The sequence below is a fragment of the Geotrypetes seraphini genome, chromosome 1 (assembly GCF_902459505.1).
Source record: "Geotrypetes seraphini chromosome 1, aGeoSer1.1, whole genome shotgun sequence".
Taxonomy (NCBI): domain Eukaryota; kingdom Metazoa; phylum Chordata; class Amphibia; order Gymnophiona; family Dermophiidae; genus Geotrypetes; species Geotrypetes seraphini.
This window is the reverse complement of record NC_047084.1, coordinates 94,027,295-94,043,971: the sequence shown is the minus strand read 5'-3', so window position 1 is coordinate 94,043,971 and position 16,677 is coordinate 94,027,295. Positions and strand designations below refer to the sequence as shown.

At 42.2% G+C, this 16,677-nt stretch overlaps 1 protein-coding gene across 2 annotated transcripts in view; it reads right to left on the bottom strand.

Moving 5' to 3' along the window:
• Positions 1-234: 234 nt before the first annotated feature.
• The window catches only part of EPG5 (ectopic P-granules autophagy protein 5 homolog), a 244,378-nt gene continuing 227,935 nt past the window's right edge, over positions 235-16,677 (bottom strand). For both annotated transcript variants that reach the window (XM_033935200.1, XM_033935191.1), the window contains 5 exons: positions 14,832-15,074; positions 10,933-11,152; positions 6,419-6,634; positions 3,671-3,785; positions 235-1,491 (listed from right to left, as the gene is read on the bottom strand). In XM_033935200.1, the coding sequence (XP_033791091.1) occupies positions 1,309-1,491; positions 3,671-3,785; positions 6,419-6,634; positions 10,933-11,152; positions 14,832-15,074 (977 nt within the window). In that variant the 3' untranslated portion in view covers positions 235-1,308. The remainder of the gene's footprint in view (positions 1,492-3,670; positions 3,786-6,418; positions 6,635-10,932; positions 11,153-14,831; positions 15,075-16,677) is intronic.

Here is a 16,677-nt window from a genome sequence, read left to right as displayed (position 1 = left end):
GGGAGGGTGGGGGAGAAAGGAAAGAGGAAAGGAAGGGAGAGATGATTGTTGTACATGAAAAAAAAAATGGCATCCCACGAAAATAAGCCCTAATGTGTTTTTTGGACCCAAAATTAATATAAGACACTGTCTTATTTTCGGGGAAACACGGTAAATTAAGCCATATATGAAAATATTACTTTTCCATCCAGTTTTAATGATGCAATTTTTTTTTTTAGACCGATAGGCAATATCATAGTTTCAAGTTAATTTATTTTAAGCTTAAAACCAGCTACAAATTGCATTCATGAATGTGACCTTCTGAAATTCTTCATGATCCATTAGTGGGTAACGATCAAGCAGAAGAGAACCCTCTAAGTAACAGCACAAAGACAGACATCGTCATGAAACCTTACCCTGTTTAACTCTGTTCGTGTAAGGGTTGTCAGTGTTGGGTACATTATAAGAAAACAGAATCTGTATACAAATGTAATGAACTGAATGTCAGAATACATTAACTTGGCAAAATGCAGATGTAAACAAATAGTACTGTACAAAATATTGTTAACACACAATCCTTAAATATACACCGTCCGATATGCTAAAATTTAAGAAAAAGGCACAAAATAAAATAAATCCCCAGGTAAACCAGTTAGGCAACTGCATTATTGATACTAATTTCTAACATTGTGATTCGTCATTAAGCCTTGCTCATCTCGGCTTAGTCAACCATGTCAGAATAGCCTGGGCTTGGATTTATTAAACTCCAGCTTATGTAATGTGGAGCTTATAATTGTACTTTTCTTGGGTAGTAGGTGGGTTTGGTTCAATTTCTTTTAAGGAAGTCCTTCAGAGAGCAGAAACAATGGCGTTTATGAATAAAGAGAAAGCTCATTTTACCATGGATGATCTGGAAACACAAATTATTGGCCACTTTGAAAGTCTATCAAGATGCCTCTTTTTATTTTATCAAAGTAGTAGCAGTAGATTACTTATGATTGTTCATTATCCTCCCCACCTCCACCACCCCTTTTACAAAGCCACGGTAGAGGTTTCTACCACGGCCTATGAGAATTCCTATGAGCGTCGGTGCATTTAGCGCTCTGGGCCGCGGTTGGAAACCTCTACCACAGCTTAGTAAAGAGGGCCTATGGTATTATAAGTAATAATAAAACAGGATCAGTTTTTCAATTTGTACACTTTCATATTTGCCTCTGAATGATTAATGCTGCTAATCCATGAAAATGTCCAGCGCAAATCCCATGGGACATTAGGTCCAATGTAAGAAAATGGAAAGCAGAACGAACTCCTACGATTTTACTCCAAGGGTTATCGTATAATGTTCAAATAATGCACATCTGGATACAAAGAGTTAATGAGGAGAGCTAGCAGCGTGTTTCCATCGTGAAGACAATGGCCGGGGTACTTTATAAACTGGCAGGCCTGGGAGATCTGCTCCTGGTATTCCATATACTGTTTGTTTGACATCATTGATTCAAGAGCACTTGTTGCCTGTTAACACAGAAGAAGAAACAAAATCTGATCATCTGCAGAACACACACCACTAAATATGCACCTGTCCTGAAAAAATGTCACATTTGCATGGATATACTAATGCTTTTGCTATAAATAGACACCTTAGGATTTCTCATGCGACAGGAGGACCTTTCCATTCCTGACAGTACTCCCCCTTCAGCTGACACATCATTGCACTTGCTACTGAGGGGTGAATGAAGAGATTTGTATTAATTTTTTTTATAAAGTGTTGTCGTTCTTCCCTCTCACCCTGTACAGGATGAAAAGCCTCCTCCTTTTCTCCAGTTTGATGCTCAAGAAACTACTGTAATGAGAGCCTTCTCTGAAAGGAAGGAGCAGGTTTGCTCATATTCCTCGGTACAAAACTGTTCTATGCATGATAAGCCGTTGCTCTTTCCTCAAACCGGCACGCAACTAGACATATATTTCCCAACCCTGTCCTGGAGGCATACATAGCCAGTTGGGTTTTCAAGATTGCCGTAATAAATATGTATGAGGTAGTATTGAAAACACAACTGCCTAGGGGTGTTTCTAGATCAGGGTTGGGAAACAATGGACAAGAAGATGCTATAAATAGTTTATGTTATTTTCACGGAGCAGAGGAATGCGTCTGTTCATACTTCAGAACGCCACCGATGCGCACATGGCTATCGCTTTGGACATAGTTGGTTGTTGGGTTTCAGATGTTTAAATATGGACACTCTCTTCTCCCACGTTGCAAGAATGGTCTTGGTAACGGGCCCGATGTGGTGGAATGCCCTACCGAAGGAATTAAAGTTAGAAAAGAACACTGGAAAATTCAAGAAAGGGTAAAGACTATCCTTTTCTCGAACTACTTCAACTGAAATTATGAAGTTGACAGAGAAACGAAAGTAGAACTCTCAGGGATGCATGTAAAAAGATTATATTTAATTGAAATGACCAACCTCCTTAAATCAAAATAACCTTTTTAAATCAAAATAACCTCCTTAAATCAAAATAACCTTTTTAAATCAAAATAACACTATTACCAACAAAAGCAGTGCAAAATAAACACAGGGCACTATTACAGCAACCAAACAGGGAACCCGCCAGCCAACTCCCAAAATTGAAAAAGCAAAACTTAGCTTCAAAAGATTTTCATTCGATGTCCAAGGGAAGTGAGACAGGGCAGATGGAACGCCAGAAGACCATCTGCCCTGTCTCACTTCCCTTGGACATTGGATGAAAATCTTTTGAAGCTAAGTTTTGCTTTTTCAATTTTGGGAGTTGGCTGGCGGGTTTCCCTGTTTGGTTGCTGTAATAGTGCCCTGTGTTTATTTTGCACTGCTTTTGTTGGTGATAGTGTCATTTTGATTTAAAAACACACACTCTGGTACCCTATGATGGTGTGTAGGTGTACGCCTTCCCGGCGCCACCTTGATGCGTGAAGCGTTGGAGCTACGCTCCCGTCGCTGTCCCTTCGCACTGAGGGTACCTAAGTCTTGTAAAATTCTGATAGTTATTTACCTTATACACATTATTGTGTTGGTTATTGATTTAACCTTTGCTGGGGGACACTGTTTCACTACCACTCTTGTGAACCTTTGACCTTTTTGTGGGTCTCTTTATAAGGTATTAATAACTCTGCAACAGCACCACAGAACTCCGTGTATTTCGGTATAGAGCCCTCACAACTCCTTATGGTAACATCTCTACAGAAGAGAATGTATTATAACACCTTTACAGAAGCTCATGTATTATAGCGCCTTTGTAGAGGCTCATGTAGACCGCTCTGAATTGACTCCCCAGTCATTAGTAGTGGTATAGAAACTCTTAATAATAATTGCATTTATTAAAACTTTTTGTTGCTAACATCATAGCAATTCAAGTTATCAATCAAATAATAAATACAATTCAAATCTTTTGAATATAGAAACAATAAAAGTGTCTCTTTATGCTTCCATTTAAAATATGTTTATTTTTCTGATAATTAAACATCTCATTAATTGATAGAATTCCTTAGTGAGTAACAGGTTGAGTGTATAACAGTTTCAATTCATATCATCTCCAGTAATCTCCACACTATCAAAATCCAAAGATATATAATATATGTCATTCTGATCAAACCATATAACCTTTATCAGTGCTCCCTAAAAGGAAACTTATAATTAGAAAAACAACCAGTCCATCGTACCTGCTGGGCCTTCTGTGACAAATGCAATTCACAGCCAGGTTTCAGACGAACTTGACTCTCTCCAGGAATTTGTATCAAAAGAAATGCTGACATACTGCGGGCAATCACACGGAATCTTACATGTTGAAAGCACAAATAAAATAATTAAGGACAATTATACACTACAGAACAGATTACAATATATGCAAGGAACTTATTAATTTAAAAAACTTATAGCCCGCCTAAAATCTAGGTGGGAACCAAGAAACATACATAAGTCATCCAAAGACATAAGATACATAACAATCTTCAATAACATAAAAACAATTAAAATCTCACATCCTGTCGGTATCATATCATTAGTCCAATATGCAAACACTACCCAACTGTTAACTCAAAACCATATTTACAAAAAAATGTCAAAAATGCTCAGGACCATTTCTTGGTAAAAAGTTCACCAGTGGGGTAAAACCCCCATGAGCTGTGCCTTTTACTTTCAATCACTGCACTTGAATATCACTTTTTGTGGCAATGGTAGTCTATGGTTTAACATTCAAATCTCTTTAGTAACGCTTAGCTCAGATCAGTTATTCCAAATCCTCCGGGTTCTGACACGTTTCGCCAGACCGGCTTCTTCAAAGAACCCACTTGACTTCAAAAGTTTCAACTCCAAGTGATCTCAAGTCATAAAGAAACTTGTAAAGGACTAGAGATCACTTTGGAGTTGAAACGTTTTCTTAGCTTCTCCGTGGTTAGAAATAACAAGGCTTGGCCCTTGGCTCTTGTGTTGCCTTGTATTTCTAACCACAGAGAAGCTAAGTAAATTATTAACTGTTTATTGCTTACCACGCCTGTGCCCTTCGGCTGATTTTGGTTGCTTCTGCGCCCTCGGATGAGAGGCAGAGACAGCTCCAACCATTTTTGTATGTTATGTTGGTTGATTATTATTTTTCACCATTAGCACATTGGTTTGTGCACTAAGTATATGGTATCACATATGGGCGAGTCCAGGGATGTAACACACGTAACACCCTTGTGGGTGTAACGCATGTGACAGCTGGCACATTAGGGGCTTTTGTCCCCATTGTGAGCTGTGTTAACTGAGGACTAGGTCCTTTAAGGCTCTTATGTGGATGATTTACTTTTATGTGGATGGAATTATTTTATGTGGATGATTTTAGTGTACCTTTGGCACTTTGATACTTTCAAATAAAGTCCATTTGGGAACATCGTCACTCCACAGAGTTTTTTTGGTTGACACCCCACACATTACATAAAATTAATAATTTTTCCACGCACTACTTTAGTAGCTTGTTGGTTTCAGCTGTCTCTTCCTCTCACCCCTGTTTCAGGGTTAGGGAAGATTTTTCTTTTTCCCTATTTGGGCTTCTTCCCAGTTTTGGATTTCTTTATCCATATTATGTCAGGTATTTCACAACATATTATTAGAGAAGTTACAGTAAATTTGAAGCTAAGAAAAAAAAAAACCTCATGAGCAGATATTCAAATTCCACTATCCAAAAATGTTCAGCCCTTATATGGATAGCACTGGTCTAAAAATCTGTTAAAATGTCCTATTACCCATAAAATTAAAGGGCAGAGAGACAGAAGATTAAGAGAGATTGTGATATTATCCAGATAGCGGTGATATCCAGTTGTTATTCACATAAATGTTATATATAGGCTTCTCAGATGGTGGGCCTAAATTAAACATACAGCAGCTGTGTTTTAATTAACACCTCTGTGTTAATGTAATTGTTATCACTCGCATTAGCAGGGTTTAAAAAAGGGTTGGATAATTTCCTAAAAGAGAAGGTCCATAGGCCATTATTGAGATGGCTTAGGGAAATCCACTGCTTATTCCTAGGATAAGCAGCATAACATCTGTTTTACTACTTGGGATCTAGCTGGGTACTTGGGACCTGGGTTGACCACTGTTGGAAACAGGATACTGGGCTTGATGGACCTTCAGTTTCTCTCAGTATGGCAATTCTTATGTTCTTATGTAAGTCAAGTATAGGACATTCAAGCCATTGTGATATCACTGATGAGGCTGGCTCTTAGGCATTGGTGGAATGAGGCATTACGACATCACAATCTCAGCTTTGGAATGTTGCTACTCTTTTGAGTTTCCGCCTTGTTCTTGGGTTAGCCACTGTTGGATACTGGGCTTGATGGACCTTCAGTTTGTCCCAGTATGGCAATTCTCATGTCCTTATGTGAGTCAAGTATAGAATAATCAAGCCATTGTGACATCACTGATGAGGCTGGCTCTTAGGCATTGGTGGAATGAGGCATTATGACATCACAATCTCAGCTTTGGAATGTTGCTACTCTTTTGAGTTTCTGCCTTGTTCTTGGATTAGCCACTGTTGGATACTGGGCTTGATGGACCTTCGGTCTGTCCCAGTATGGCAATTCTCATGTTCTTATGTGAGTCAAGTATAGAATAATCAAGCCATTGTGACTTCACTGATGAGGCTGGCTCTTAGGCATTGGTGGAATGAGGCATTATGACATCACAATCTCAGCTTTGGAATGTTGCTACTCTTTTGAGTTTCTGCCTTGTTCTTGGGTTAGACACTGTTGGATACTGGGCTTGATGGACCTTCAGTTTGTCCCAGTATGGCAATTTTTATGTTCTCATACATAAAACTGAAGGCAGTTATGGAATAGGCAGTTATCTCAGTAAGTTTTTATTTATTTGACATGCAAGTTATTACTGGTCTATTTAATGCAATAAACAGCTTATATAAGTATAATTCTTACCGGGTTGATAAAGGTGATTTTTTTCCAAGTCCAATGGCACCAAGTATTCCAGAAGTTAACCTTTCCTCCCCAAGGTGACTCTGTCTACTCTGTATTGAAAGCAGTGTTCGGAGAACAACTTCAGTTATTATGCTATCATTCTGCTCCATCTGGATCAAGGACAACTGCAGGGCTTTGTGCCACCAGAGAAAGAGTTTGGCCTCTCCAGCTGAAGAACTATTTTCAATTAAAACAAAAAAAAAAAAAAAGTATGAAAAATAATCAGAGCTTTTGATGGAAAAAAGTAGTAAATGAAGAGTTGTTTTTTAAACCAGGTTCAGTGAAAGATTAGAGGATATTTTTATATGAAAAAACATTGAAACACACACACATTTTCACCTCCATCAGAGCAGGTGTAAACTTGTGAAAGAGAATTTGTGCATTACTGGGAACATATCTGGGAGAAAAACAGGCATGTTGTTGGAATTTTTTCTTTATATGCCTGCTGTTATAATTTCCCTTCCTTTCCCAGTGAACTGCTAGAAAGGTTTTTCAAAATCTCTGGCTATATAAATGAAGACAGGATTATTGATTAATTAAGATCCTAGCCCCGTCCTTTACTAACGTGTAGCGCAGGCAGTGGCGGTAACTGCTCCGACGCTCATAGGAAAGGCCGATGTCAGCTCTCGCGGGACCCACGAGAACTGACGTCAGTCACTCAGCAAGTGGTGCGGGGGCAGGCTGGATGCCGAAGAGATCGCAGCTGCCCTGCACCGCTGGAGATTCGCCATCCGCCGTCCAAGGGACTCTGAGAAAGGTACCGGGGGTGGGGGGGGATGATGTAAAGTCCGTACATAGGCGGCCACACCCCATACACGGGTTTGTAAAACCCATGTATAGGTAGCGGCCTACATATGGGGAAATACAGCAACAAGGAAGAGTTACAATCATCCTATATTAATTTTAGCAATTATCGTTATTATACTTTGGTAAAAAGAAGTCACAGTATTTTTAAAGTTGAACAACGGATTTCTGAGCAGGAGCAAAGGATTCCACAGAGAAAAGTTTATTTAACAAAGTCAGACAGACCCAACCTGGCACCACGTTTTGACGCTAAAAAGCGCCTGCTTCAGGGGTCAATATATTGTAGAGGAAAGTCGAAGATCGATAACATCAACCCGTCAGTTCACTATTAACAACTGGAGCTGCAGCATTATATGGCTTGAACCGCGCGGTCGAACTTATAGAGGCCTTTGTTTACACTTGAGGCATAACCTCTGCTCTTGGTAAAACATACAGTTGATGTTATTGATCTTTGAATTTCCTCTATATTGATCCCTGAAGCAGGCGCTTTTTAGCGCCAAAATGCAGTGCCATGTTGGATCTGTCTGACATTGTTAATAAACTTTTCTCTGTGGAATCCTTTGCTCCTGCTTGGATGTCTGTTGTTCAACCCTACCACCTTTTCTATGGCTTTTGATTTGTGGGATTTCTCTTCAGACTTGGTTATGCAGTGTTGCAGTATTTTTTTTTATTACATGGCAATTTATGTGTTAAAAATAATATTCGACTGATGCAAGGACCGATGATAGCTCGCCAATTAGTTATGAGCCAAGACTAGTTCTGCTAGATTATAACTGCGAGCGCTTGAGATCTTAAGTCATTCAATTCAATTTGAATTAAGTGTATGAACCTTTGGGTCTAACATTAGCCTACTTCTTGGAAGGGAATAGTATGTTCCACAAGTTTTTTGAAGTGACGTTGTTAATACTTTAGTTCCTACATTATGGTACTTTTTTTTTTTTTGCCATTTTTATTTCAGGTTTTAAGAAGTTATTTGGATTTCAGATTGTTACAATATGCTTTAAGAACCTTATTTACTTCAGATCCTCTCAGTTAATATTACATTACTTTATTGTCTTAATTCAATATTCAATTCCTTTTCTGGGGATAAAAAACCTGCACTGCATCCCCAGAGTTTGGACATTAAAAACTCCCTAAACCCTAAACTATCTTATGGTAGTAATTTGATAAGAGGGGGGGGGGGGAGAAAATGATTGTTTTAAGTATAAATTGTATGTTTAATAATGCGGTTTATGAAATATTTATGTTCAGATAATTGTATTGCATTGTCAAAGTTTAAAAATCAATAAAGATTTATTTTAAAAAAACCCAAAATCTCCCTAAACCAGTGTGTGTTGCAAACATTTTAAGCGAAGGCACACATCTAATCTAATCTTCCATTTGTGTGTTGCTCATATTTATTCAGGCTCTAGGCAACTTATACAGAGGGGTTAGCGGGGACTAGTGGGGGGAACTCGAAGGGAGTCTTGGGAAAAAAATACTCAGTTGTCAGGTAGTGGTTATCAGTTGCGTCCAGAATAAGGTGCGGTTAAGGTTCATGTCCGAGAGAGACTAGTTAGTTCAGCGGTCAAATAGGAGGGTTTTCAGCTTCTTCCGGAATGACATGTGGTAGGTCATTTCAAGCTTTCACGCCCACGAAGGTAAACATGGAGTAGAACGTGCGCCTGTAGTAGAGATTTTTTGTTGAAGGCAGACTTAGTTGCATTTTGTTTATGATTCTCCTAGAGGTGACTGGAGCAGGGAGCTAACACACTACGCTGACTGTTCAGTCCATGATAAGACTACGCGTAGGCTCCGATTCTGAGGCCTTTCCCTGTAGATTAATGAGAGATATAGGAGAGATATTTGTGAGATATTTATAGGGTGCACCTCCTATATTAAAGTGGTATAAGATATTTATGGTAGTATCTCCTAGAGGTGGACCAGGCCATTGAGAATAGTTGGGTGAGGGGAGTGGCTGCATTTCCGTGAATTATGTGGTGTACGTCGCAAGATATTTTGAAGAATATCCGCGATGAGATGGGGCTGCGGCGGGAAAGCACCCAGAAACGCGTGGACGTCGATGCAATGACGACACGTGCATGCACGGGTGTCCTCCAGCCGCGGCTCTAGGCCTCCTCTTACTGCCGGTGGGGGAGTGCTGCAGAAGGAGAAGTGAGGAGGAACAGAGGCGCTGGTGAGGAGGAGAGGTGCAGACGCCGGCTGATTGACTACAGGATGTGCCTCTCACCTTGAGAGGCGAGTCCTGTAAGCAATCAGCCAGCGTCAGCACCTCTGCTCCTCGCCGACATCTCGGGGCACACCTCTCCCTCCTTGCCGGCACTTCCGGGGCACACTAGTGTGGCACCACACACAGTTTGCAATAAACTGGCCTACACTGTCTGCAGGTAAAGTGTAAAATGGAGCAACGTGTGCACTTTTACGTTGGACTGCAGAGAAGGTGGGGGTCATTGAAAACAATGTGTCTTGTTTTATGCAGCAAAAATGTGCAGAGGATATATCAAACTATTAATTTATTTAGATTATTATCCTGACCTCTCAGAGGCTCAGAAAGGGTTACAACAGGACAATCACAATGTAAGTTTAAAGAAATGAGCAGTTATAGACAGAAGAATACAAAGGGAGTCTGACTGCTGAATGCATTTTTTAGCGGAAGAGGAAACTTTTTTTTACTGCTCTTCGGAACGCCGTCCGCGAGTTCAGAGATCTGATCTGAGTAGGCAATTTGTTCCATAGTCGAGGAAGAAAGTGGCTGAAGGAACGTTTGCTTGCCGTTTCCATTTTGAGAGATCTTCCTGGGGGGGGGGGGGATGCTGAGCCGTCTCTCTGATTCAGAGCGGAGAGGACGGTTGGGGGTGTATGGTTGCAGCTTGGATGTTATGTAGGTGGGAGTTCTGCGGTGGAATCTTTTATGGGCCATTACGAAGGCCTTAAAGGTGCAGTGCTTGTTGACGGCTGACAGCGCTAGTTGATCGGGTCAAAGAATTTTTCTTACCGACGGGAACAATTAGTTCCAAATCTTTCTGCATTAATTCTTCTCTGGACAAAATTTCACTAATCCACGGAGTTTGTACCAATCCACACTTTTGATCATTTGCCCCATTTCCTCACTTTTGGTAGCCCTTTATTTGGCATTGTTGCTCAGAAGCAACATGCGTCTGCTATGGCTCTTATGGAAGATCAACTTCTCCCAATGTCTGTTACTTGGCACTGTTGCTCTCGTTCGACATCAAGTTACATAAAGCAGCTGTTTTACCCTCTGCCAATTAAAGGATTACTATTTGTTTTGATGGTTATGCTCATTTCTATTGCTGCTTTATGGTTATTAGCTACCCTGACCTTTTTTTTTAGATGATTGAGATATAAACCTACCAAACAAAATAGAACCAGCCAATTGTTCTGAACTTGCCATAACCAAGTGCTCAGTAAGGAGCTGACAAACCATGCAATATATGGTCCGTAAAAGGGAGAGGAACTGGGACTTGTATACCGCCTTTTTTTGTAATTTTACAACTACACTTAAAGCAGTTTACATTTACATACAGGTACTTCAAGCATTTTCCCTGTCTGTCCTGACAGGCTCACAATCTATCTAATGGGGCAGTGGAGGATTGCGCATCTGGGCTACCCCTTTATTAATATTTCCCTTTTCTTTACAGTAAAATGAATACCTGGGGTGCACCTGCTCCAGCCACTTGCTGATTACCATGAGGATCCTCATTTCGTTGGTTAAAGTCTGATCTGCATTCAGACACTGCAGTATATATACGTGAAGGGTCAAGTAACTTCCCAAAGACAGGCACTCCTGAAGAAACTCTTCCATTGTAAGTTCTGGAACCTGAAGAGATGCTAGCAGAGGCCCCCAACCTGAATTCTGCTTCATTACAGATTCTCAAAAACAGACAGAAGAAAATGATTTTGAATATATTGTTTGGAATGTACCATTTTAAGCTGCATAATTTCTATTAAAGTAGATACCTTCTAACAATGCACATGCTGAAATCCAAAGAGCTATAAGATCAATACACATAAACCTAAATCCTTAATAACAGAAAACTAAACAAGAAAAAATTAGCATAAAGAAAGAAAAGATGCCTATTACACAAATTCTTCTGCCATCCTTTTGAGTCCCTTTCAGCTAGAATATTTGGACACTAAAGCACAGACATGAAAGTAGCCTGATCCCTGACAGCTGGATCAGACCAGTGGTCCATCGTGCCCAGCAGTCCGCTCCCGCGGAAGCCCTTAGGTCAAAGACCAGTTCCCTAAATGAGTCTAGCCTTACCTGCGTAAGCTCTGGTTTAGCAGGAACTTGTCTAACTTTGTCTTGAATCCCTGGAGGGTGTTTTCCCCTATAACAGCCTCCAGAAGAGCGTTCCAGTTTTCCACCACTCTCTGGGTGAAGAAGAACTTCCTTACATTTGTACGGAATCTATCCCCTTTTAACTTTAGAGAGTGTCCTCTCATTCTCCCTACCTTGGAGAGGGTGAACAACCTGTCTTTATCTACTAAGTCTATTCCCTTTATTATCTTGAACGTTTCGATCATGTCCCCTCTCAGTCTCCTCTTTTCAAGGGTGAAGAAGCCCAGTTTCTCTAATCTCTCACTGTACGGCAACTCCTCCAGCCCCTTAACCATTTTAGTCGTTCTTCTCTGGACCCTTTCGAGTAGTACTGTGTCCCCCTTGTGCAGCGCCCTGAGCTCCTTCAAACGGAGCCAAGGAACCCCAACAACTTAAGCAGACTTCCATCAAGAGGCTCACAAATTCAGGGGTAAAGCCCTGACTAGAGGGCCCTGAAGACCCCTTCAGGGCTTTCTGTGGTCTCCTATCAGGCTCCATGGCATCCACACACCTGCGTTTCATCCAATCGCTATCCATGGGCTCTGGATGGTTCCCCTACCCAACAAAGTAGTCATCTGTGATCCCCCAGTCCTAAAGGTACCAGGAGAGGCTAAGCCCAAAGCTCTCGTCCCTCCCTCACATGCCCTGCGGCATGCAGCACATGAATGCTCCTCAGCCAACCTCCAGCACATATTTGACATAATATAGGGGTATCACAGCTTGAGGAGTCCATCCCAATTGATTTTAAGTAAAATCGAAGGGTTTTGAGGCAGATGGAGGCTTTTTAACAAAAATCATGAAATCCAGTCACCACAGCAGTGTGGTCATTCCAAAAACGGCCTGGGAAAAACAAACCAAAGGTCAACAAATTCTGGGAAGGGTTTTTGGAGGTGGGGACCCTATATCCAGTCCCAGAAATGCTCCAAGCATGCATTTTTACCCTCCACCCTCATCCCCAATCTTCTCATAGGCATCCATAGCTTGTAATCACAGGCTGTGTTAGTGCTAGCCTGGTATCTGGAGAAGATATTGCCTCAATCAGCCAATTCAAGTCCACGTGCCTGTCAGACCAAAGTCGAACTAAAATCTCAACTCCCACAAATCCATGCAACAACGGAGGGAAGAAAGCACAGCCAGCACCCACTAAAGCTCGACCAGATCGCCATGGGGGCCAAAGAGCTTGCACTCAAACACCTGATAAATCAGGTTGCGAACTAGCTTCCCGAGGAATGGACCCCGAGCTCCACAAGTCCTTGTGCAGGCCTACCAGACAGGTACCTTGAGGGTTGCCCTGCTAGCTGCAGACTTAATTACCAGAGTTTGCATCCTCTCTCAGGCACAGCTGCCCCAAGGCCATTGGGAAACTCTAAAGTCTAAAGCACTGCAAAACCTCCGGATTTGGATAAAAACCTGAATAAGAATGATCAGAGCAGATCAGAACAATACCTTGTCAACTCCTACCTACATAGCATAAATGCACATGTGTCGAGTCTCTTTCAATTGAAAGGAAGCACTGAAATGAGAGGGCATCGGATGAAGTTAAGAGGTGATTGGCTCTAGAGTAATCTAAGGAAATAATTTTTTACAGAAAGGGTGGTAAATGTGTGGAGCAGTCTCCTGGAAGAAGTGGGATGTCTTAAGAGAGAGGAAGAGATAACGGTTACTGTGGATGGGCAGACTGGATGGGCCATTTGGCCTTTATCTGCCATCATGTTTCCATGTAAATTGCTTACAGAAGGAAAAAACTGAAGGTGGGGGGGGGAGGGCTACAGCCACTGGTGAAGGAAGTGGGGTTGAAGAATGTCATCCTTCTGCAACACAACTCGCAAGCAGGGGGATATTATCTACTATCAGGACTCCTATACCTTTGCACCGGAAGTATAGAATCGGGGCTTTAGACTGTAAATTCAGAGTCAGGAGTAATTAAGTATCATTGTAATTGATGAATGATGCAAGAATAATTAATAACATGTACAATGAAATAATATTCAGTGAATAAACAATAACAGCAGCAACTGCTGTGCACTTTGAACAAGGCAATAAAATACTGAAAAAGTCCAAATAACTATATCTATCTATATAAGTATATATAAAACCACTGGATTCTGCTAGAACATGAAAGGAACAATATATTTAGGAGCAGAGTAGGCATCTATTGCAAGCCTATTTTATAAAGGCATATAAGAACCTATGTATCTTTTAAAAATATTAGTACCAAAGTGGCAAAAATTGCAGCTAGACTGGACACTGTGGACATCTATGCCTGCTAGAACCAGGCTTAAAAGTACGAGGATGTGTGCATATAGATTTTATAAATAATGCATGTAACTTGCAACTCTGTCTCTAAATATACCTATAAATAGGTTGCATAAAGGTACAGTGGTACCTTGGTTTACGAGTGCAACGGTTTGCAAGTGTTTTGCAAGACGAGCAAAACATTTGCAAAATCGGTGCCTCGGAAACCAAGCATGGCTCGATTTACGAGTGCCCCTCCCCCCCCCGCAATCAGGCACCCTTTTCCCCGCGATCCGGCACCCTCCCCCCGCGATCCGGCACTCTCCCGACATGATTGGGCACCCCCCGCCGCTTCTTACCCTCATCTGTGCACCCCGAAGATCGGCCTCGAGCATCTGCGCATGCTCAAAGCCTGCGAGTTCATGAGCATGCGCAGATGCTCAAGGACCAGCAGACAAGGCGGCCGATTTTTAGGGTGCCCAGATGAGGGTAAGAAACGGCGGGGGGGGGGGGTTGCCCAATCGCGTCGGGTGGGGGCACCGTATCGTGGTGGGGGGATGCCCAATCGCGTCGGGGTGGGGTGCCGGATCGCAGGGGGGGTGCCGGATCACAAGGGGAGCCTTCGAGGGGAGCAATGAGCAATGTCGGTTCTCGTGGGGGGGGGGAAACGTATCAAAGCGAGTTTCCATTATTTCCCATGGGGAAACTCGCTTTGATAAACGAGCATTTTGGATTACGAGCATGCTCCTGGAACGGATTATGCTCGTAATCCAAGGTACCACTGTATATGCCTTTTTGGCATTACACATGTAAACCCTGGGATAATTTTATAAAAGGCCTTTACATCTGGTAGATCCTTTATAGACTTATCCCTTTAAAATTGAAAACCATTATTTTTTTCCTATGAGCTTTAAGAGAGCTTTCTAAACAAACTATGTTTTTGTTTTTTTAAAGGGAAAAGTGATCCAAAGCAGCCGCACACGGCTCTCTTACCATCCTTGAAGTAGGCTGTAATGCAGGCCTCTACTGTGTCTGCCATATGCTGGACCGATGCCAGGCTCTGACATGCTGCTGTCAAAAGTGGCAGCACTAGCATGCCGTGCACTCTACTGTCAATCCACTTTTGAAGGCTACCACGCAGCGACTCCGCCGTCATCACGCTGGCATTATTCATCATCACCAACACTTCCACAAACAGACCACTGAGGGCCAAGTGCCGTTTCAGGACATCCACATCTGATGAACACACAGAAAAAAAAGAAGCATTTCATTCTAGCTGCACTACTAATGGGTACTTTGTATAGATTCTGTGTTCAATATTAGCTCTAGCATATTTACTTTAGTTTAAAATTATACAGTATGGAATCTGATGCATTAAGAGCTAGAAGAGTCACTCAAAGTGGGCAGCAGGGGAACAAAGTATCAGAAAATCCCCTCAACTGTTATAAAAGATTTCAGAATAAAAAAAAGTATAATTTCATGGTCTGAAAAAGGAGATACTAGATGGTGCCCACAAAAACACTCCTTGATTTTAAATGGTTACAAAACCAAAATTTATTGGAATATTCCTTCACCTTTGAAGCTACAGTTTCATCAACCCAAAGTTTCATATGGCATCTGTTGATTACATACACTCGATGTGCGACCCACCTGTTACTTGGCAACGATCGATGCGATAATCGAGCTCGGACCAGACTCTCCGAAGCATATCCGGCGTGATCGCGTTTATAGCTTCAGTGATGCGTTCCTGCAGATCATCCATAGTTGCGGGTAATGAAGGTACGTACACTCTGTCTTTCACGTACCCCCCAAAGGAAAAAGTCATTTTGTTGCATTGCATTGTCTGAAGGTTGTAACTCCTGCATCAATTGCAGCTTGTAAGGGTCAAAGTGCAAGAGATTGTGTAAGATTTTGCTAACCATGCTTTTTTGGACTTGTATTTGCTGTCATCTTGTTTGAATTTCATCCAGTTGTTATATTGGGGATCTTATTTATAAGAACATAGGATTTGCCGCTGCTGGGTCAGACCAGTGGTCCATCGTGCCCAGAAGTCCACTCATGCGCCGGCCCTTAGGTCAAAGACCAGTGCCCTATTTCAGTCTAGCATTACTTGCGCATGTTCTTTTCCAGCAGGAACTTATCCAACCTCTCGGAGAGAGGTGGGAGCCAGAAGGCCTTGAGCAGCACGATCTTTGGGCACCTGCACCTCCTGTGGGTTGGTGCTGCGTGCCGGTGCCAGATGGGGGTAAGGCTTAAATTTGGGCGGGCGGGCAGGCGTTCGCGAGGGGGGGTGATGCCGGTTCGTGGAGGGGGGAAGTGGAAGCGCACCAGTGGCCTCAGGGGTGGGGGGGGTTCTTTTGAGGATGTGGTGAGGTGGAGCTGTGCCAGTGGCAATGGGGAGGAAGAGGTGGAACCAATCAAGTGAGTTTCCCCTACTTCCTATGGGGAAACTCGCTTTGATATACAAGTAATTTAGTTTACGAGCATGCTTCTGGAACGAATTATGCTCGTAAACCAAAGTTCCACTGTATGTTGAAGAGCACAGGCCCGAGCACCGAACCCTGCAGCACTCATAAGAATTGCCGCTGCTGGGTCAGACCAGTGGTCCATCGTGTCCAGCAGTCCGCTCACGCGGCGGCCCTCTGGTCATAGACCAGCACCCTGAGACTAGCCCTAACTTCATACGTTCCGGTTCAGAAGGAACTTGTCTAACTTTGTCTTGAATCCCTGGAGGGTGTTTTCCCCTATGATAGATTCCAGAAGAGCGTTCCAGTTTTCTACCACTCTCTGGGTGAAGAAGAACTTCCTTAAGTTCGTACGGTATCTATCCCCTTTCAAT